This window comes from Pristis pectinata, chromosome 25 (assembly GCF_009764475.1).
Source record: "Pristis pectinata isolate sPriPec2 chromosome 25, sPriPec2.1.pri, whole genome shotgun sequence".
In the NCBI taxonomy this organism is placed as follows: Eukaryota; Metazoa; Chordata; class Chondrichthyes; order Rhinopristiformes; family Pristidae; genus Pristis; species Pristis pectinata.
This window is the reverse complement of record NC_067429.1, coordinates 30758274-30780559: the sequence shown is the minus strand read 5'-3', so window position 1 is coordinate 30780559 and position 22286 is coordinate 30758274. Positions and strand designations below refer to the sequence as shown.

At 42.2% G+C, this 22286-nt stretch overlaps 1 protein-coding gene across 1 annotated transcript in view; it reads right to left on the bottom strand.

Moving 5' to 3' along the window:
- Positions 1–12773: 12773 nt before the first annotated feature.
- Positions 12774–22286, bottom strand: part of limd2 (LIM domain containing 2) — a 45841-nt gene continuing 36328 nt past the window's right edge. The window contains exon 3 of the mRNA XM_052038931.1: positions 12774–17867. Within this exon, the coding sequence (XP_051894891.1) occupies positions 17714–17867 (154 nt within the window). The 3' untranslated portion in view covers positions 12774–17713. The remainder of the gene's footprint in view (positions 17868–22286) is intronic.

Genomic DNA, 22286 nt, shown 5'->3' with positions numbered 1-22286 from the left:
ACAGATTCAGGGTCTCAGAGGCAAGGACTCTGAACACAGTCTTAGAGATAAGTGATTTACTTACAAAAGACAAATGCAGGGAAAGGTTAACAGGAATAACACACACACCTAGTTTATAGCAAGCGTGGGGAAAAATCATAACAGAGGTAAAATACACACACACTGAACCAGGTACAGACAATTAAGGAAAAACAATATGATACCAGCCACCCCTTGACTCAGTGCAGGCACGACTCTATGCTACCAGGGATACTAACTAGGATGCTCCCAACCCTATTAACAGTGCACACCTTAGCAACAGTTTCTCCAGCACCATTCCACAGTTCCTCAGCCTGGGATGAAGCAAGATGATCCCTCGGGGCAGGCAAGAGAGAGTTGAGCACATGTGGCATTCTTTTTCAAGAAAGGCAGCAGGGAAAAAAGTCTTGTAAGTATAGACCTGTGAGCCTAACATCAGTGGTAGAGAAGATACTGGAAAAATTCTGAGGGATAGGATTAATGATCACTTAGAAAAATATGAATTAATCAGAGATAGCCATCATGGCTTTGTCAAGGGCAGATCCTGTCTGACCAATCTGATTGAATTCTTTGAAGAGGTAGCAAAGTGTATCAATGAGAGCAGGGCAGTAGATGTGGTTTCCATGGACCTTAGTAAAGCCTTTGACAAGGTCAGACATGGGAGACTGGTTCAAAAGATTAGGGCCCATGGATTCAAGGGCAAATTGGCAAACTGGATAGAAAATAACAAAGCGGATGAGCTTAGAGCGTGGATCAGTACTTGAAGCTATGATGTGGTGGCCATTACAGAGACTTGGATGGCTCAGGGACAGGAATGGTTACTTCAAGGTTTTAGATGTTTCAGGAAGGACCGGGAGGGAGGCAAAAGAGGTTGGGACGTGGCACTGTTGATCAGAGATAGTGTCACAGCTGCAGAAAGGTGGATGTCATGGAGGGACTGTCTACGGAGTCTCTGTGTGTGGAGGTCAGGAACAGGAAGGGGTCAATAACTTTACTGGGTGTTTTTTGCAGGCCGCCCAATAGTAACAGGGATATTGAAGAGCAGATAGGGAAACAGATCCTGGAAAGGTGTGATAATAACAGTTGTCGTGATGGGAGATTTTCATTTCCCAAATATCGATTGGCATCTCCCTAGAGCAAGGGGTTTAGATGGGGTGGAGTTTGTTAGGTGTGTTCAGGAAGGTTTCTTGACACAATATGTAGATAAGCCTACAAGAGGAGAGACTGTACTTGACTTGGTATTGGGAAATGAACCTGGTGAGGTGTCAGATCTCTCAGTGGGAGAGCATTTTGGAGATAGTGATCATAATTCTATCTCCTTTACAATAGCATTGGAGAGAGATAGGAACAGACAAGTTAGAAAAGCATTTATTTGGAGTAAGGGGAATTAAGAGGCTCTCAGGCAGGAAATTGGAAGCTTAAATTGGGAACAGATGTTCTCAAAGAAATGTGGCAAATGTTCAGGGATATTTGTGTGGAGTTCTGCATAGGTACGTTCCAATCAGACAGGGAAGTTATGATAGGGTACAGGAACTGTGGTGTACAAAGACTGTAATAAATCTAGTCAAGAAGAAAAGTAAAGCTTACAAAAGGTTCAGAGAGCTAGGTAATGTTAGAGATCTGGAAGATTATAAGGCTAACAGGAAGAAGCTTAAGAAGGAAATTAGGAGAGCCAGAGGGGCTATGAGAAGGCCTTGGTGGGCAGGATTAAGGAAAACCCCAAGGCATTCTACAAGTATGTGAAGAGCAAGAGGATAAGACGTGAAAGAATAGGACCTATCAAGTGTAACAGTGGGAAAGTGTGTATGGATCCAGAAGAAATAGCAGAGGTACTTAATGAATACCTTACTTCAGTATTCACTATGGAAGAGGATCTTGGTGATTGTAGTGATGACTTGCAGCAGACTGAAAAGCTTGAGCATGTAGATATTAAGAAAGAGGATGTGCTGGAGCTTTTGGAAAGCATCAAGATGGATAAGTCGCCGGGACTGGATGAAATGTACCCTAGGCTACTGTGGGAAGCGAGGGAGGAGATTGCTGAGCCTCTGGCGATGATCTTTGCATCATCAATGGGGATGGGAGAGGTGTCGGAGGATTGGAGGGTTGCGGATGTTGTTCCTTTATTCAAGAAAGGGAGTAGAGATAGTACAGGAAATTATAGACCAGTGAGTCTTACTTCAGTGGTTGGTAAATTGATGGAGAAGATCCTGAGAGGCAGGATTTATGAACATTTGGAGAGGTATAATATGATTAGGAATAGTCAGCATGGCTTTGTCAAGGGCAGGTCCTGCCTTACGAGCCTGATTGAATTTTTTGAGGATGTGACTAAACACATTGATGAAGGAAGAGCAGTAGATGCAGTGTATATGGATTTCAGCAAGGCATTTGATAAGGTACCCCATGAAAGGCTTATTGAGAAAGTAAGGAGGCATGGGATCCAAGGGGACATTGCTGTATGAATCCAGAACTGGCTTGCCCACAGAAGGCAAAGAGTGGTTGTTGACGGGTCATATTCTGCATGGAGGTCGGTAACCAGTGGTGTGTCTCAGGGATCTGTTCTGGGACCCATACCCTTTGTGATTTTTATAAACGACCTGGATGAGGGATGGGTTAGTAAGTTTGCTGATGACACAAAGGTTGGAGGTGTTGTGGTTTATTTTGGTAGGTCAAATATGATGGCAGAATATAATATTAATGGTAAGACTCTTGGCAGTGTGGGGGATCAGAGGGATCTTGGGGTCCAAGTCCATAAGATGCTCAAAGCAGCTGCACAGGTTGAATCTGTGGTTAAGAAGGCACAGGTTGACTCTGTGGTGTATTGTCCTTCATCAATCATGGAATTGAATTTAGGAGCCGAGGGGCAATGTTGCAGCTATATACAGTGGCATGCAAAAGTTTGGGCACCCCAGTCAAAATTTCTGTTACTGTGAATAGCTAAGCGAGTAAAAGATGACCTGATTTCCAAAAGGCATATAGTTAAAAATGACACATTTCTTTAATATTTTAAGCAAGATTACTTTTTTTATTTCTATCTTTTATAGTTTCAAAATAACAAAAAAGGAAAAGGGCCCGAAACAAAAGTTTGGGCACCCTGCATGGTCAGTACTTTGGCAAGTATCACAGCTTGTAAATACTTTCTGTAGCCAGCTAAGAGTCTTTCAATTTTTGTTTGAGGGATTTTTGCCCATTCTTTCTTGCAAAAGGCTTCTAGTTCTGTGAGATTCTTGGGCTATCTTGCATGCACTGCTCTTTTGAGGTCTATCCACAGATTTTCGATGAAAATACCAAACATACCTTTGCTCATTGCGGCCAAAAAGTTCTATTTTAAATTCATCAGTCCACAGGACTTGTTTCCAAAATGTATCAGGCTTGTTTCAACGTTCCTTTGCAAACTTCTGACGCTGAATTTTGTGGTGAGGATGCAGGAAAGTTTGGAGAAAAAAGGGTGCAGAATTTCATGAAAAGAACACCTCTCCAACTGTTAAGGATGGGGGTGGATCGATCCTGCTTTGGGCTTGTGTTGCAGCCAGTGGCACAGGGAACATTTCACTGGTAGAGGGAAGAATGAATTCAATTAAATACCAGCAAATTCTGGAAGCAAATATCACACCGTCTGTAAAAAAAAAGCTGAAGATGAAAAGAGGGTGGCTTCTACAACAGGATAACTATCCTAAACACACCTCAAAATCACAATGGACTACCTCAAGAGGCACAAGCTGAAGGTTTTGCCATGACCCTCACAGTTCCCCGACCTAAACATCATCGAAAATCTGTGGATAGGCCTCGAGCAATGCATGCAAGACGGCCCAAGAATCTCACAGAACTAGAAGCCTTTTGCAAGGAAGAATGGGCGAAAATCCCCCAAACAAGAATTGAAAGAGTCTTTGCTGGCTACAGAAAGTATTTACAAGCTGTGATACTTGCCAAAGGGGGTGTTACTAAGTACTGACCATGCAGGGTGCCCAAACTTTTGCTTCGGCCCTTTTCCTTTTTTGTTATTTTGAAACTATAAAAAATGGAAATAAAAAAAGTAATCTTGCTTAGAAATATTAAAGAAATGTGTCATCTTTAACTTTATGCCTTTTGGAAATCAGGTCGTCTTTTACTCACTTAGCTATTCACAGTAACAGAAATTTTGACCAGGGGTACCCAAACTTTTGCATGCCACTGTAGGACCCTGGTCAGACCCCACTTGGAGTACTGTGCTCAGTTCTGGTCGCCTCACCACAGGAAGGATGTGGAAGCCATAGAAAGGGTGTGGAGGAGATTTACAAGGATGTTGCCTGGATTAGGGACCATACCTTATGAAAACAGGTTAAACTTGGCCTTTTCTCCTAGGAGCGACGGAGGATGAGAGGTGACCTGATAAAGATGATGAGAGGCATTGATCGTGTGGATAGTCAGAGGCTTTTTCCCAGGGCTGAAATGGTTGCCACAAGAGGACACAGGTTTAAGGTGTTGGGAAGTAGGTACAGAGGAGATATCAGGGGTAAGTTTTTTACTCAGAGAGTGGTGAGTGCGTGGAATGGGCTGCCAGCAACGGTGGTGGAGGCGGGATACGATAGGGTCTTTAAGAGACTTTTGGATATGTACATGGAGCTTAGAAAAATAGAGGGCTATGTGGAAGCCTAGTAATTTCTAAGGTAGGGATGTGTTCCGCACAGCTTTGTGGGCTGAAGGGCCTGTATTGTGCTGTAGGTTTTCTATGTTTCTAAAATTGGTTTGGCAATAGGAAACGGTGATGGTAGAGGGTTGCTTCTGCGATTGGATGACTGTGACTAGTGTCCCACAGATTTGGGGCAGCGATATTTGTTGTTTGTAATAAACATGAATGACTTGGATATGGATGTGGGAGACACTGTCAGTAAACTTGTGGGACTCTCTCCCATCCATAAACAATTACTATGCTGCTAGTGTCAATTCTAAACCAAATAGTGTTTGCCCAATGTTCTTTCTGTCATAAACAACATGAGTTCCATGTCTCCAGTTGGGGAATGAAGGACAAGATTGTGTTGGTGGTGGACTGTGGACAAATGGAAAAGGATGAGAAGGGTCAGCTGGAGTACTGATCACAGGTTTCTGGGATTGATGTTAGGCTCATGAAGATTGATGGAGTTGTTGATAGTGTGGACGGTAATCTTAGGCAGCAGAGAGGTATTGATGTTTTGGTGACATGGGCTGAAAAATGGTAGATGGAGTTTAATCCAGACAAATGAGATGATGCATTTTGTGAGTACCAATGAGGCTAGGGCATACACTATGAATGGTAGGGTCTTGGGGAATATTAAGGAACAGAGGGTTCTCAGTACAAGTCCATAGATCCTTGAAGGTAACAGAGCAGGTAGATAACATTGTTAGGAAGGGATGTGGGATACTGGACTCTGTTAGGCACTAAATACAGAAGTAGGGTAGTTATACTCCAACTTTATAAAACCTTGGTCAGACCTCAGCATGCAGTTCTGGTCAGCAAGGTATAGGAAGGATGTGATAGCACCGAAGATGGTACAGGGCGATCCACCAGGATGTCGCCTGGCATGGAGCAGTTCAGTTATGAGGAGAGACTAGAGAAACTACGTCTTTTCTCCTTAGTGTAGGAGAGGTTAAGAGGGGACGTGATTGAGGTATATAAAATTATGAAGAGCAGAGATAGGGTAGACTGCAGGAAACTTTTCCCCATATTGGAGGTAGATAAAACAAGAGGATATTGGTTCAGGGTAAGGGGGAAGAGATTCAGAAGGAATATGGGAGAGACCTTCTTCACCCAGAGAGTGCTCAGTACCTGGAATGCACTGCCTAAGAGAGTGGTTGAAGCTGGATCACTGAAAGCATTTAAGTGTCTGAATGAACACTTGAATTGCTTAGGCATAGAGGGCTGGGGACCAAGTGCTGAGCCATGGGGTTAATACAAAAGGGGGCCCACTGGTTGGCATGGACCAGTTGGGATGATTGGTCTGTTTCCATGCTGTATGATTCCATGATTCTAAGGATGGAATAGGACAGATGGCTGAAGACATTTTTAAAAGGAGAAGGAGATGTAAAAACTTAAGGACCAGATGCCAGAAGCAGAAATCAAGCTTCTGAAGATAGTACCAGCATGCAATAGACCAACAAACTGCTGGTAGGCAATACAAGGATGATTTAAGTTCAGACATTAGTGAACTTGAGGTCATGGAAGATTTAAGGATGAAGGTAAAGATTTCACACTTAGTAAAGAACTTTAACCTCCAAAAATGATGAGTTTTATTTTGGTGGCATGAAAAATATTTGAAATCTACTCACTTAACAGGAAGTGGGGCGTGGTTGGTTATTGAAACGTAATAAGGCTGCATGCCTCAGAATTTAAAAAAAAATTAAATTTGACCCATCAGCTAAAGGGAGATGAGGACTGCTAAATCCAGGAGGGAAGTGGCTTTACACTTAACCTGCACATCCATGTTGCCTGCTTCACCAGATCCCTGTGATCAGACCCCCAAATGATCCTTCTCATCCTTTTCCGATCCTCCACAGTCTGGTGAAGATCCCCTATCTCCACCACCCACACAGTCTTGTCCTCCTCTCCCCAACTGGAGACACAGAACTAGTGTTGTTAATGATGGAAAGAACATTGGTCAAACATTATTTTGTTTAGAACCGGACAGTAGCAGCATAATAATTGTTTATGGATGGGAGAGAGGTTGTAAGTGCTGGAAGTATGTATAAACTGACAATTTGTATACTGAAATCTTTGAAACTGGTGGGAGAAGTTGATAACGCACTTTAATAAAGGCATAAGGAATCCTTGACTTTATAAGCAGAGGGACAGAGTACAAGAGCAAGGAATTTATAATAAACTTTTATAATTCAGTAGTAACCTCTCAGATGGTGTTGTATGCCAGCCTGAGCAACACACTTTAAAAAGCTCTCAAAGAATGTAGGTGAGATGTATCATATAGTATCAAGAATGAAGGACTTCAATTTTGTGGAGCGGCAAGAGGAAACAATTGTTCTCCTTAAAGCTGAAAATGATGAAAGCAGATTAAATGTTTTGCAGTTTAAATTCAAAATAATGAAGGTTTTAAATAAGGAAAAACTGGGGGTGGTGACTGGGAGTAGTAAGCAGGAGACAAATTTATAGTAATTGGCAAAACCAAAATAAGAAGGTTTTGTGTTGTAGGTTCTGAAATGAACTGCCTGATAGATTAATGGAAGCAGATTCAAAAGTAACTTTTGAAAGGGGATTGGAGAAATATACAAAGGAGAGAAAATTCTACAGTTGTGATTCAAAACTAGAAATGAGGGAGTAATCTGAATTTTCACAGGCACATTGGCCAAAATGGCCACCTTATAAAAGTAGGAGATGGATATAATTATGCCAGTGAGAGTAAGCTGTTTGTGTTGGGAACAATTTAGTGTTTGAAGCTAAACTCAGTGTTAAACAAGATGCCAAGATTTGGTGAAAGCATATTCAGTAACTGGGAATTGAAAAGTAATCAATGCCATGGTATGCACTTTGTGGCAAGAAGTGAGGATGATGGATTCTTTTATTCCTAATGCTGAACTAGGATTTGTTATGATTAGATGTCAGAGGAGCACACCACACCACAGAGATGGTTATGGAGTCAAAGAAGGCAATGGAGGTAAAGCTGAGTGTCACTGCTGTTCAAATGGAATGTGTCTGTTCTTCATTTATATATGTGTGGCAGTCATTAAAGGAAGCAAGTAGGTGACAGTGTCAAGGACAGAGTGCCAGCACAATATCCGTACAAGGATTCCAAAAGTGTAGCACTGGGAAGGGGGAAGCCTTTGCTGGAGTGCATTTGCTGTGAGAAGGAATGGAACCTTACAAGGACAATCACAGGAAGCTAGATGACAAAAGGGAAGTGCTGGAAGATGATGTGATTAACTGCATTAACTACTGTAGACTGGGAGAATGAGGTGGAACATTGCATTGCAGTTGCAGAGAATGTCCTTTGTGACTTTTGTTTGCACTGCTGGGAGCAGTAATGAAGTGATTCATACAGGAAGCCAAGGAAAATATGGGCATGTGACATAGAGATTACATGGGGATGTAATCTCTGCTTCACAAAATGGGGTTGTATTTTTATGGTATTTAGAATACTAAGCTGTGATTTAATGATATGTTCAAGATACCATGTACACTAGACAGTGAAAAACTATTCATTTATCACGGATGAGGAGTCTGAGATTTGGGGATATAGCCTAAATATTAAATCCAATCTTTCAGTAATGATATTGGAAAACATTTTTTAAATGGTGGAAGATCCATAATTTTGTAACTTCTGTCTGCAAATGGTAATTGTTGCTGTATCAATTTTTAAATCGAGATTAACTAGAGATTTTAGGAGATGTGGAAAAAAGGTTTGGAGTTCTGATATTTATCAGCATGAATGGCAGCTCAGAATTAATAGCCTACTACTCATTCTGTGTTTCTTCCACACCGCAAATGGACAACACCTCATGTGCCCATCCATTTATATAGTTTCTTTTACAGGCCATTCCAGATAAATGAAGGAGGGGTATCAAAATGAGATTTTTCAGAACGTGATATAAAATTACTACAATTCCTAAAAGAATCTTATTCCCTGTGATGTTGGTAGTGTGATTATGTAGTGCACATTGGAATTAATTAATAGACTATTTGGCTTTTTTGCTTAAAATTACAGTAGAGAAGCCCAAGTCCTTTCCTACAGGAACCAAGAGATTCTTATGCACACTGGTCCCTACTGTGTTCTTATTGGACTGTTGTGGATGGGAACACATTCTATTGTGTATCTTCTTGGGCAGAAAAAATCTCTCAAATCTCTGAAAATAAAGGAGGAAGCAAGAGAGTCAAATAGTCTTTTTTTTCCAAAAAAGAAACCAAACCTTCTTTGGTACCATTCCCCAACTCTTTCTCCATTACGTCGGCAACTGCCTTGGTGCTGCTTCCTGTAGTCATGCAAAACTTGTCAGTTTTATCACCTTTGCTACTAACTTCACGCGGATCATTTCTGACACCTCACCCCCACTTCTGGACCTCTGCTTCCATCTCAGGAGACTAACTGTCCACCAACATTTTCTATAAACCCACTGAACCCCACAGCTAACTTGACTACATTTCTCCCCTCCCTATCTCTTGTAAGGATGCCATCCCTTTCTCCCAGTTTCTCCGTCTCTGCCACATCTGCTCTCAAGATGAGGTCATCCATTCCAGGACATCTGAAATATCATCCTCTTTCAAGGAATGTGGCTTCCCTTCTACTGTGGTTGACAGAGCTCTCTCTTGCAATTCCTCCATTTCCCAGACTTCAGCTCCCCTAGAGTTCCCTAGTCCTCGCCTCTCTAGCTTCTGCATCCAAGTCATCATTCCTCATTATTTCTACCAACTGCAGCAGGATTGCACCATCTTTGCAGGCCTTCCAGGTGAGGCAAGGATTCACATGCACCTCCTCCAACCTTGTCTACTGCATTCAGTGCTCCCAATGTGGTCTCCTCTAAGTTGGCGAGACCAAGTGTAGACTATGCGAATGGTTTGCAGAGTGTCTGTGCTGTCAGCGATGGCCATCCCGAGCTCCCACTTACATGCTATTTCAACAACCCTTCCCATTCCCATACCTACCTGTCCATCCTTGACCCTTGCCTCCTGCAATCCCCTCTCTCTCCTTCCTATTTTTGCTCCCTTTCCCATACACCCCTCCCCACTCCCCCAGCTCCATCTACCTACTACCCACACACTTCACTCACTGGTTTCACCCGTCTGCCCATTTCTCCTTTAATAATTCCTTTTATCACCTTCCTTACTCATCAGATTTCAGCACTTATAGCTTTTGTGTCCCTGCTCATCACCCACCTGCCTCTGTCTCCCAACTCCAACCCCCCCCCCCCCCCCCCTCCACCTGGCTACACCTGCCCATCATTCCTCACATCTCCTCAGTCCACCTATCACCTACCAGTGACTCTTCCCTCTTTCATCTTTATACAGGCTCCCTTCCCTATCCACTCTCAGTCCTGATGCAGAGTCTCAACCCAATATGTCAACAATTCCTTTCCCACCCACAGGTGTTGCTCAACCCGCTGAGTTCCACTGGCAGATTGTTTTTTTGCTTCAGATTCCAGCATCTGTAGATTCTTGTGTCTCCATTTCCTCTCACTTTGTGCTAACCAACCACTTTCAACCAAGACAGGCAAAGACAGGAGTACTGATTTAGTAAGTGTGACCTCTGGATTGTGGAGCAGGTCCATTCATTATGATACTGACGATGCTGATTTTCAAAGGCCATTATACCACAGGGGTGCAGCTGCCTTCAAGCATTTGGGTATTCCTCAGCTGACTCCACTCCATCATGTAAGAAATGACAAGCAGTCAGAATCTCAAGCTCTGTAAATTTATGACTAGGCTTAAGATTAATTTGGTGTGAAATCTCTTGAATGGAAAATTGTGGAGTGATCTAACCAAGATGTTTAAAATATTAAATGAATTCAATGGGGTTGGTAGGTGAAAATTATTTCCTCTGGTGATGAGGAGAAAGAACTAGTCACTTCTACATACATCAAGAGCAAGAGGAGGGTAGGACCCCTCAAGTATAAAGGAGGCAACTTGTGCTTAGGGGCAGAGGATGTGGGCAAGATCCTAAATGAGTACTTTGCATTGGTATTTACTGAGGAGAAGGATGTAGCGGATACTGAGATCAGACTGGAGCATGCTAAGGTGCTAGGGCATTTCAAGATTAGAGAAGAGGTAGTGTTAGGTTTCTTGAAAAATATTAAGGTGTATAAGTCCCCAGGGCCTGATGGGATATACTCAGAGAGGCAAGAGATGAGATTGCTGGTGCCTTTACTAAGATCTTTATTTCTTTGCTAGCCACAGGTGTGGTGCCATAGGACTGGCAGGTAGCTAATGTTGTTCCTTGGTTCAAGAAGGGAAATGGAGATAATCCTGGAAATTATAGACTGGTGTGTCTCACATCTGTGGTAGAGAAACTGTTGGAGAGGATTTTTAGGGATAGGATTTATGAGCATTTGGAGAAGCATGGTCTAATTAAGGACAGTCAGCATGGCTTTGTGTGGGGCAGGACGTTTCTGATTGACCTGATTGAGTTTTACCAGGAGGTGACAAAAGTGATTGATAAAGGTAGAGCAGTGGATGTTGTATGCATGGATTTTAGTTAGGCATTCATCAAGGTCCTGCATGGTAAGCACATCCAGAAAATGAGGATCCACGGTGACTTGGATGATTGGATCCAAAACTGGCTTGCACGTAGAAGACAGAGGGTCGTGCTGGATGGGTCTTATTGTGGATGGGGGTCCATGACTTGTGATGTTCTGCAGGGATCTGTACTGGGACCTCTGTTGTTTATCACATATATAAATGATTTGGATGAAAATGTGGTAGGGTGGGTGAATAAGTTTGCAGACGACACAAAGATTGGTGGCATTGTGGATTGCATAGAAGATTGCCAAAGGATACAGCGGGATTTAGATCAGTTACAGATATGGGCAGAGAAGTAGCAGATGGGGTTTAATCAGGCAAATGTGAGGTGCTGCACTTTGGGAGATCCAATATAAAGGGAGAGTACACAGTTAATGACAGGATCCTTAACAGCATTGATGATCTTGGGTCGAGGTACATGGCTCCCTAAAAGTGGCCACACTGGTTGATAGGATATTAAAGAAAGTGTATGGTATGCTTGCCTTCATTGGTCAAGGCATTGAGTTCAAGAGCCAGGAAGTTATGTTACAGCTTTATAAAACTCTGGTTAGGCCACATTTGGAGTATCGCATTCAGTTCTGGTCACCTCATTATGGAAAAGATGTGGAGGCTTTGGAGAGGGTGCAGAGGAGGTTTACCAGGATGCTGCCACGTTTGGAGGACGTGTGCTGTGAGGAGAGGTTGGACAATCTGGGGCTGTTTTCTTTGGAGTGGCAGAGGCTGAGAGGAGATTTGAAATTTGATAAAGTTATGTGAGGCATAGACAGACAGTATCTTTTTCCCAGGATTGAAATGTCTAGTACTTAGAGGGCATGTATTTAAGGTGAGAGGGGAAAGTACAAAGGAGATGTATGAGGCAAGTTTTTTTTACACAGAGTGGTGGGTGCCTGGAATGCACTGCCAGGGGTGGTGACAGATACGATAGAGGTGTTTAAGAGGCTCTTAGATAGGCACATGAATGTACAGAGAATGGGGGGTTATGGTTAACGTGCGGGGAAGAGGAATTACGTTAGTTAGGAGTCATTAGTTTAATCAGTTCAGCACAACATTGTGGGCTGAAGAGCCTGTTCTGTGCTGTATTATTCTATGTTTTATGTTCCATGGAAAGAGAAATATAAATCTGGAACTCTCCCCTAAAATGGTGCAGATTTTGCATTTGTTTGCTAATGGTTTTGATCTAATTTAGCTAAAATAAGATGCAGGACAAAACATTCATAATCTAAATGAATGGCAGATCAGGGTCTGAATACTGCTGTTCTAAATGTTCCTACTCTGGGTCTCTGTACTAACATGGAACCAATGTTTATCAAGCACAGTTGCTGATATAGTATGTTTAATTGATGGATTGGTACAATAAGGCCATTTCTGGAATTTCATATTATGGTTTCTAAGGGATCAAAATGTGAATGTACACTCTGGGCAACTGATTTTTTGGACATTAATTCTATCCACTGAATGTTGAAGAAATGAAGACAGATGTAGGGACAGAGAATCTTATCCTCCACCGCCGCCCCCCACACCCCCCCCCCCCCCCCCCCGTAAGCATCTTGCACACAGAGATTTACACAATGGATATTTTAATGTCAAAACTCTAACATTTGTAAAGCAGAGGTGCATTCACAGATTCAAAGCAGCACTTTTAACAGTCGTGATCAGAGATATACAAACAGTAAAAAAGATACAAACATACAATATTTATAAGGCATGTATATTGGGGGGAACATCTAGTGGGTAAAAATATATATTGTAAATGCAGTAACCTACCAGTGACAGCTTCCTTCAGGAGTGTTAGTGGAATACAGAGTGACCAAAAAGGCAGTGAATTGTTTTACATGTATTTGCATTAAGTTAGAACACAACAATTGCAAATAGAAGAGACAATTGTGACAACCATATATAACTGACAGACAAAATAAGATGTGGTCAGACTCTGATCATAAGCTACATAGCCTTCATTCACATTTTGTGTCTGTAATGTGTAACAATTCACAGTAATGTGTGCAATGTGTACTAGCAAATTTAGACCCGTATATCTCATGGGGTTAGTTCAATATGCAGTGTATGATGGCCCATTAATACTTGGTGCAGGCCAAATGCAATAGGCCGTTCACATTCAAAGTGTATAATGTGGGATTGTTTCAGGAGTTGTTTGGTAAATAATGCCCAGTTCACTGTAGTCTGATGCCTATGCCCTGGAGCAAATTGCCTGTTTCTTTCTGACCACTAAAAAATAGTTGTGCGATCAGCAAATACCTGAAAATGATTTTCTTGTCTTCTCCACCTCCTGAAGGGACCAGCTGCAGCTGCACACAAATCGAGGGCCTCATCTTATTGTGGCTTTTCTAACTTAAGCTCGCAGGTTGTTTGGCATCAAGTCAACCCCCATCCCATCCCTGTCCGACATCAACATGCAGACGTCTTGCTGGACACTGGGTATTGGTCATTGATCAAGTTTTCCGTACCATCTTGGCAACTCTGAGGCCCCACTCATGAGGGTTTGGAGATCATTACTCTATTTTTATCTTTGCAATTCATTTATGGGATGTACTAGTCATAGTCCAGTATGTCCATGGATGAGCTGTGTTAACTGTGGTTATTGTATTTAGTGATTTCCAATTTCAATATTGATTGGATCCAGTATAACTGGGTAGTGGGGGATCCTGGCCCACCTATCGCATTGTTGAGAACAAATGTCTAAAAGACAAGAACCACCAATATAACAAATTCATGCAACCATTACAAAACAGCACTCACTTCGGGGAGACATCATACACCACCAAGTCCCGAAATGCTGATCACAGATTTATGCATGCAATATAGATTTTCCTCAAAATAACATCACATTTTATAAAACTCAGTTTCCAGGTTGCATTAATCGTAATCTGCGAAAACTCGGCATTCCTCATCAAGTTGGCGAGAGTAGTATAAGTTTAGAATGAGTAAGGGTTTTTTTTATGGGGTACATATAGAATCTGGTGGGGAAATTAGAACAAGCGTGTAATATAAAATTTATAGTGATGGGACACTCGAGTAAAATGAGGCAAAATTGTAGAAAGAGTAATAGAATGCAATACCACATAAGAGCATGGATGAACGGCCACAGAAATTTTCAAGCCTGAGATCAGTGGATTTTAATTAGTTTAAGAGCATCAGCGAATATGAAGACGGGCAAAATGGAGTTAATATTGCAAACTGGCCATAATATTACTGAATGGCAGAACAGGTCTGGGTTTGAATGACTACCTGTTCTTCTCTCCCTATTGCATTACCTGAGAGTGTTCAGCTCACAGATGGACAGAATACACATGGTAAATGAGTGATTAGAGGTGAGGAATAGTACGTGTTGATTGTTAAATTGGCATTCTGCATAGCAGTTCTGTCAAAGGTCTTCAGTCTAAAATGTTAATTCCGTGTTTCTCTTTCCACAGATACTGCCTGATATGCTGAGTGTTACCAGCATTTTCTGTTTTTATTCTGTAGATAACTTGTGGTATGGAAGGACTCTTTGATTGTGGATATATAGATCTGGCTGCACATCAGTGATGGCAGTGTGAAGTTGGACAGGAGCATACCACTCCTGTGAAAGTAGAATTGTAAGTTTAAGGACTTGGGCCGGGTAATGGGAATGCAGATCACAGCAGCCTCAACAGGAGGCAATTAATCCGCTCCATGCCTGAGATGGAAATAGGTGGAAATGTGAGATGACTGTGAGGCTTTGGTTGTCTTGCAGCCTGAGCTCCAAAAACATATGTCTTCCTTTGGATAGGAACATCATGAACAAGGGAAGCTGAACAGCTTACTTTGGATATGGAATGCACTACGCTTCTCTTTAAAAGAGGTTGAAATATAGCCAGGGTATGATCGGTACAGCCTTTGTGCGTTTGTTACTATCAGTGATGTGCACTTCATCCAAAAGCATTGCTCAATGCATAGCTAATTGGAGATGGAGCATAATGCTGGGCCAGTGTGGAAGTTCCCATTGTCTGTGGTTCACACAGAAAGAGGTGAAGCTTCAGATGCAAAGTTGACTTCAACTGCAAGTAGTGAAAGATGATGGTAGGTGAAAATATCCCTTTATCTGGTCTTCTTGGTGACCTTGGCATTGTTTTGGACCTTGCCTTATTCCAGCTGACACCCTAATGCTTCCAGCAATCCATTGGTGGCATCCGCACCTCGCATACTGAGACATTCAAATCTCAATGCATGAAACGACAGGTGGCAATTAGAAGTTGTGGAAAAGGAAGGAGGTAGGTGGTGGAGAGCACAAGGGTCATTGGACTTCCTCTAAAGTGGAAGTACGAGTCACCTAGGCCAATTCTTAGGTAACCTTGTCTGTGTAGAGCATAAGTGTTGGTTGTCTTTCCCGTTTCTCAATGGGGATCTTGTATTGACCAGGAGAAGGTCATTTGGTCCATCAGATCCATGCCAACTGCCAGGAGAGCAATCCCATTGGCCCCATCACCCCACTCCTTATTTCTCTGTATTCCTGCAACTTATTAACTTTCCCCTTTGATTCTTTTTGCCTTTAACCCACACGAGGTGGCAGTATGAAACAGCCATTTAATTGGGATGTGGGAGGAAACTGAAATATCTAAATGAAACTTATGTGGTCAAGGAGAGAACTTGCAGACTCTGCACAGACAGCACCTGGGTTCAGGATGGAACCTGAGTCCTTGGAACTGGGAGGCAGCAACACTGAGTGCTAAACTGTCATCATTTTGCTGAATGCGTGAAGCAAAGTAGAGGATAACTGTTGATCACAGTGACATTGGTCCAGGTCTCACACTGGCCTTTGGTTTAAGTAGTATAGTTATTTTAATTTCTAGTATGGGGGAGAGTGACAAAGGTATTTTAGATGGTTTGTTAATCTTTGTCAAATAGTAACTGTTTATAAAAGACTGGTGATATTTTTTTAATGAAACCTGGAAAAAATCTATTACTTGTGAACTGTAATATAAAATGCATAGGTTCACAGACATTAAACATTCAAGTACCAAAATATTATTCTCAACATGTAACTGAGGCACAGTTTTAGTTGAAAAAATGCATTCCATCTGCTAAGCCTGTGCTTGAGGATGTCCCTGAAGTTCAGTGATATCACATTGTGATAATTAACACAACTGAAATCCCACGCACTTAAATCACATGCAACCTTTTCAAAAACGTAGCCAAAGCTGGGAAAATGACAAAGCCATCACTAAAACTGACAATTAAAATCATTGGCCATTCAACCAGCAATTAAGTGGGAAGTAGGGGGGTTGGTGTGGGATGGGGAAGGTCTGCTTTCTGTATTGAGATAAAAGTTCCAATTGGTAGCTCTGAGTCAAGGTAGCACTGACCTATACCATGGGGACCAGGGGTTAGCAGGGTCTTGACATCTACCAGGATGGGAGGATAAGGTGGAAATAACTTTAACTATAGTGGGGGAGGGTGCCTGGTCTCTTAGAGGAGCACTCTTCATTGCTGGGGGCACATGATGTCTGTAACATGGATACAGATTGGGGGTGTATGTGGGAGAAGAGAGGGGTGCATGAGGTGAGGGTCTGCAGTGGAACTAGAGTCCAGCTTTCTGATAAAATATCTGACTAAAGTGCTCAAGGCACCCAGCTAAAATTGCTTGCAGATCTGCTCTGTTTGTAGAAGGGACTGCTCCAAACAAAAATGATCTGGACACTCATGTTTGGGTCATAGCCATCTGGATAATGAGGAAAGTGTACAGTGTAGCAAGATGTGCAAGTGATGCATCATGGTTCTCAAGGTTCTACTGAAACCTTTAGCAGATAAATCAGTCACAGCTGATGTGTAGGTGGCGCTGTGTCTTCACAATCCTTTTCTATAAAGCACAGGTATAATATCTGGCATAACCAGACTACTGTGTTAAAGCCACCCCATTTAAAAAAGAGATAAATATATATATTGTTGAGAGTATTCTGTGCAGTTGCAAACTGTTCCCACCAGGATGGGCTATCATTCCAAAGACATAGCAATGTGTATTTGAGGGAAGAATTGCTCTGGTTACTGTGTGGTAGTACTGAGAGTTTTATTCAGCCACATCTAGCTGATAGTACAAGTTATCAGGCCTGTGAAATTCCGGTAACTCGGTTCCAGTTTTACTTTTTTTTCTGATTCCCGTTATTAAATTGTGTTTGGCTTAGTTGGTTGAAATAGATGTTAATACTAGGGATTTCAGTGAAGAGAGTGTGCCTCTGCCTTTGGCCTGGCATTCTCCATGGGCAGGTTTAGATACTGCTTGATCAGTACAAACCCAGCCATCCACTGGTTGGTTTATGTTACTACATCCCCATGACCCTTTTCACGATGTCACTACACACAATAACAACAGCAATCCTTCCCTCTTGTTAGCAATGGCCCCTAAATTACACGCTATTTAAAGCAAATTAACGAATCGCAGCTGCTGTGCCCCTAGTTAAAGAGAGGCGAGGTGCCAGTGCTTCACACTTGGTTAGCTGCTAGCCACCTGCTCTTTCCCCTGCAATGACATCGTGGCTACTTGGAGCCACTCTCAGCCGTCTTCTGCTGCCATAGTTCCTTGTGCTGCTTGCGACCGAAGCCCTCATCGTAATTCCCCTTGCTTTTGAACAATTGTTGGAAGTGAGGCTTGCAATAAAACTCACCCTGCAGTGCTGCATAGCTTCCCAGACTGAGGGGACAAAATGGGAATGTCGTTAATTTCAGAACTTCAACAGTGCTACACCCAAAATCATATTGATAAGCCAAGTTAGCAAATGAATGTCCATTCTGTTTACCTCCCTCATGACTTCTTATAGATTGTCAGTGCTGGCAAGTGTACAGGTGGCATACCACTGCAGCAGCACAATCAATTGTGTTATAAATTCTGGCCACTCATTCCTACTGAGATTTTGCAGGCCATGTAGGTGAGTGTCTTCATTAAATGAAGCAGAGAGGGGATTTTGATATAAACATGCTAAGCATTTGTAAATTGAATTCCAGAGGTCAGGTGACATCAAGGCAGCATTTGAACAAGTGTAGCGTCAATGAGCCCTGGTAAACCTCAAGTCAATGGGCATCAAGGGGAGAACACACTAGTGGTTGGAGTCATGCTTTGCACAAAGGAAGAAGCTGCAGTTATTGACGGTCAATAATTTCAGGAAATGACAATTTCAGGGTTTTGTTACAGCAATTCCATAGGTCCAAACTTCTGCAACTGTTTCATTAATGAGCTTCCTTCCATTCTTGGGTCATAAGTGGGTATGTTGGCTGATGATTGCACAACTGCTCTCAACTTTTCTGCAAATGAAGCAGTCAATACCAGCAAGACCTAGACAGCATTCAGCATGGATTATTAAGTGTCAATATACATTTGTGCCATAAAAGTGCCCAGCAGTGACCACCTTCAACAAGGGAGAGTCTAACCACTTAACCTCGTCATTCAATGGCATTACCATTTCCCAAATCTCCTCGTCTAACATCTCAAGAGGATACAAATGACTAGAAGTTTAACTAGACCAGAAAGTTAAATACTGTGGCTACAAGAACAGGTCAGAGGCTAGCTTTCCTGTGGCAATTGACTCACTGCCTGACATCCAATGTCCTTCCAGCATCTACAAGACACAAGTCAGAACTGTAATGGAATAGTTCTCACTTGCCTGGATGAATGCAACTCCAGCAACTTTTAAAAAAAAATGTTTGATACCACCAAGGACAAAAACCTACAACTGAAATTCATCTACCACCCTAAATATTCATTTCCTCTACCACCACAGTAGTGGCCACTGTGTACCATCTACAAAATGCACTGGAGTTAATTGCCCAGGGTATTCTGACAGCACCTCCTAAATCACCGAGCTTTACCACACCAGCAGGCACATGGGGACACTACTGCCTGCAGGTTTCTCCTCCAAGTCACACACCATCCTGATTTGGAAATCTGTCACTAATCCTTCATCAGTTCTGGGTCTAAATCCTGGAACTCCCTCTTCAACAGCACTGTGGAAGTCTTTTCACCACAAGGACTGGTGTGGTTTAAGAAAATGGAATAATCACCAATTTCTCAGGGCCAATTAGGATAGGAAATAAATGCTGGCCTTTCTAACCACATTCCTGGTCCTGAAAAATTAATTGTAAAACAGTTGCTTGCAGTGACTTCTACTCTGATCATTTTTATTAAGTTTCAATCTGTCTCAGTAATAAATGTTACTCCAGGTCCTTCCAGATATTTGGCCGCTTTGCCCTTTTGTGGTTGGTAGATAGAGATAACTCCATGCCCTTCATCCTTCCAAAGGTGGGTGAGAATGCTGTCTTGGTTTCACATTTGTTTGACACGTCATTGACATGATTAGGAATATCGAAGTCACGCAGTTGTGGAATCCATACCCAATAGAGTTTCTAATTGTATGAAAAGGAGTGCACACCCTGACCATGTATGTTCACTTCTCATTTACCTGTGAACTTAATTTAGGCTGGAGGAGGCTAGGGTTACAAGTCCCAGGTACTATTGCTGAACCCAACTAACTAGAGAGGTGTAACTTGACCACAGAGAGCGCTGGAGTTCTCTGCTTCCATTGATGTACTTGACTACCTGGAGACCTATGCTGCTTCATGGCATATGCCCCTCTCCAGATCTCATCAATGAGCCAGGCTCTTTGCCCTCAGTGTCCTCATTCATCCTGGCCCCAAAAATAAGACTGGTGAGCCCCTCAGAACTGCCTGAACACACTCTCTCACACACACACACACACTCACAGTTCCTGGAGTAAAGCACAATTCTCAGCATGAGAAACAAACTCTGCTGCTTCCTAGAGGAGTGAAACATGGGGGTGAAACTAAAAATATGGTCAGGAATGGGTGCACAAAATATTATTTGTAGGTACAATCACAGGGTGACAGAGGATAGAACAGGTTCTATGAGAGACCAAAATGGCACCTAGCATGTAGAGGTGCAAGATGTATAATTCCCAATAAATACTTGCATCTTTCTAGGGAATGATACAGATATTGACATTAAGGAGGAAGAAGGTGAAATATTAAAATGATAACACAGAGAGAGGACATGTTAAGGGGTCTAGCATATTTTAAAAAGGTGGACAAATTGCCTAGCCCAAGAACTAAGAGAGAATAGTGCAGATTACCATTTTCTAAACCCCTCTGGCTACAGCTGCAACTAGACTAGATGAGGACAAGGTGTACTACACGTTGATTAAAATGGTAAAAAAGGTATAGGCTGAGTGGTGGGGAAATTATGGTAAAAAATTATAAAAAGGATAATATAGAATTATAATTTAGGAAGACAGATTAATCAAAAATATTCAGGGAGTGTCACCTCCAAATCACATGACCAAGTAACAAGGAGTTGATAAAGGTGACCGATCTGATGTAACCTACATAGATTTTAGCTTCTGATGATGGATCTTCGACCTGAGATAATTATGCTGTTTCTCTTTTCACAGATGCTGCCTGACCTGCTGAGTGTTTCCAGTATTTCCTGATTTTATTTCACATTTTAGCAAGCTGTTTGATAAAGTTGATTGAGAGAATAAAAGCCCAGTGGATCCATGGGAAATGACAATATAGATCAAAAGTTAGCTGGGAGAAAGGAAGTAAAATTGGAATTGAATTTAGGCGCTGAGAGGTAATGTTGCAGCTGTATAGGACCCTGGTCAGACCCCACTTGGAGTACTGTGCTCAGTTCTGGTCGCCTCGCTACAGGAAGGAGGTGGAAGCCAGAGAAAGGGTGCAGAGGAGATTTACAAGGATGCTGCCTGGATTGGGGAGCATGCCTTATGAAAACAGGTTGAGGGAACTCGGCCTTTTCTCCTTGGAGTGACGGACGATGAGGACGGGGGGGACCTGATAGAGGTGTATAACATGATGAGAGGCATTGATCGTGTGGATAGTCAGAGGCTTTTTCCCAGGGCTGAAATGGTTGCCACAAGAGGACAGGGGTTGAAGGTACTGGGGAGTAGGTATAGAGGAGATGTCAGAGGTAAGTTTTTTACTCAGAGAGTTGTGAGTGCGTGGAATGGGCTGCCAGCAACAGCGGTGGAGGCAGATACGATAGGGTCTTTTAAGAGACTTCTGGACAGGCACATGGAGCTGAGAAAAATAGAGGGCTATGGGTAAGCCTAGTAATTTCTAAGGTAGGGACGTGTTTGGCACAGCTTTGTGGGCCAAAGGGCCTGTATTGTGCTGTAGGTTTTCTATGTTCTAAAATGTAATGCTGAAGTGGAATTTTTATGATGAATGGGTTGTGAGAAGCAAGGGAATGAAAGGTTACTATGGGTATAGGGAATATAAAGTTAGGCTTACAGTCAGATCAGCTATGATTTTATTGAGGGCAGGGGCTGAGTGACCGATTCCTGCTCCTGATCAATATGTTTCTATTGGACTTAATACGAAATCCTTTGTTTTTCTATAGTGTACTTTGATGATTTAGACTTAAATATAGAGGTTACAATTGAGGTGATTCCCAATAATACCAAAATTGTCAGTGTCCTTGATATTGAGGAGACAAGTTCTGGGCTGCAGGAAAATATCAACAGACTGGTTGGTTGGACAGAAAACAGGCAATTGGAAGTCAATCTATAAATAAGACAAAGAAAAAACATGATAAGAACTATGGAGGAACAAGGACTATTGATCACATGTGGAACTGATTAAGGAAGCTAAAAGGATTCATGCCTTCAGTGGCAGAGGCACAGAATTAATGATTATGCTGGAACAGAGGAATTAAGGAATGCGTATAAATGGGTCTTACACTGGTTAGTGTGATATGACCAGAGGTATACTATGTGGGTCAGTGCTGGGGCCTATCTTTTTCAGTTTATACAACTGGATTGGATGAAGGCATCAAAGATATAGTTGCATGACTTGCAAAAAGCTAGTGAGCAGGTACATCAAATAATTCGGACGGGTAACACAATGTTATTGTGTATTGTAAGGGGAACTGAATGCAAAACTAAGCAGGTTATACTTCAGTTATATGGGGCATTGGTGAGACCATGTCTATATTGATCATCTTATCTATGGAAGGATGCTTTGGAAGTAGTTCAGATAATGTTTACTGGAATAATACCTGGAGTGGACAAGTACCATTTTTAGC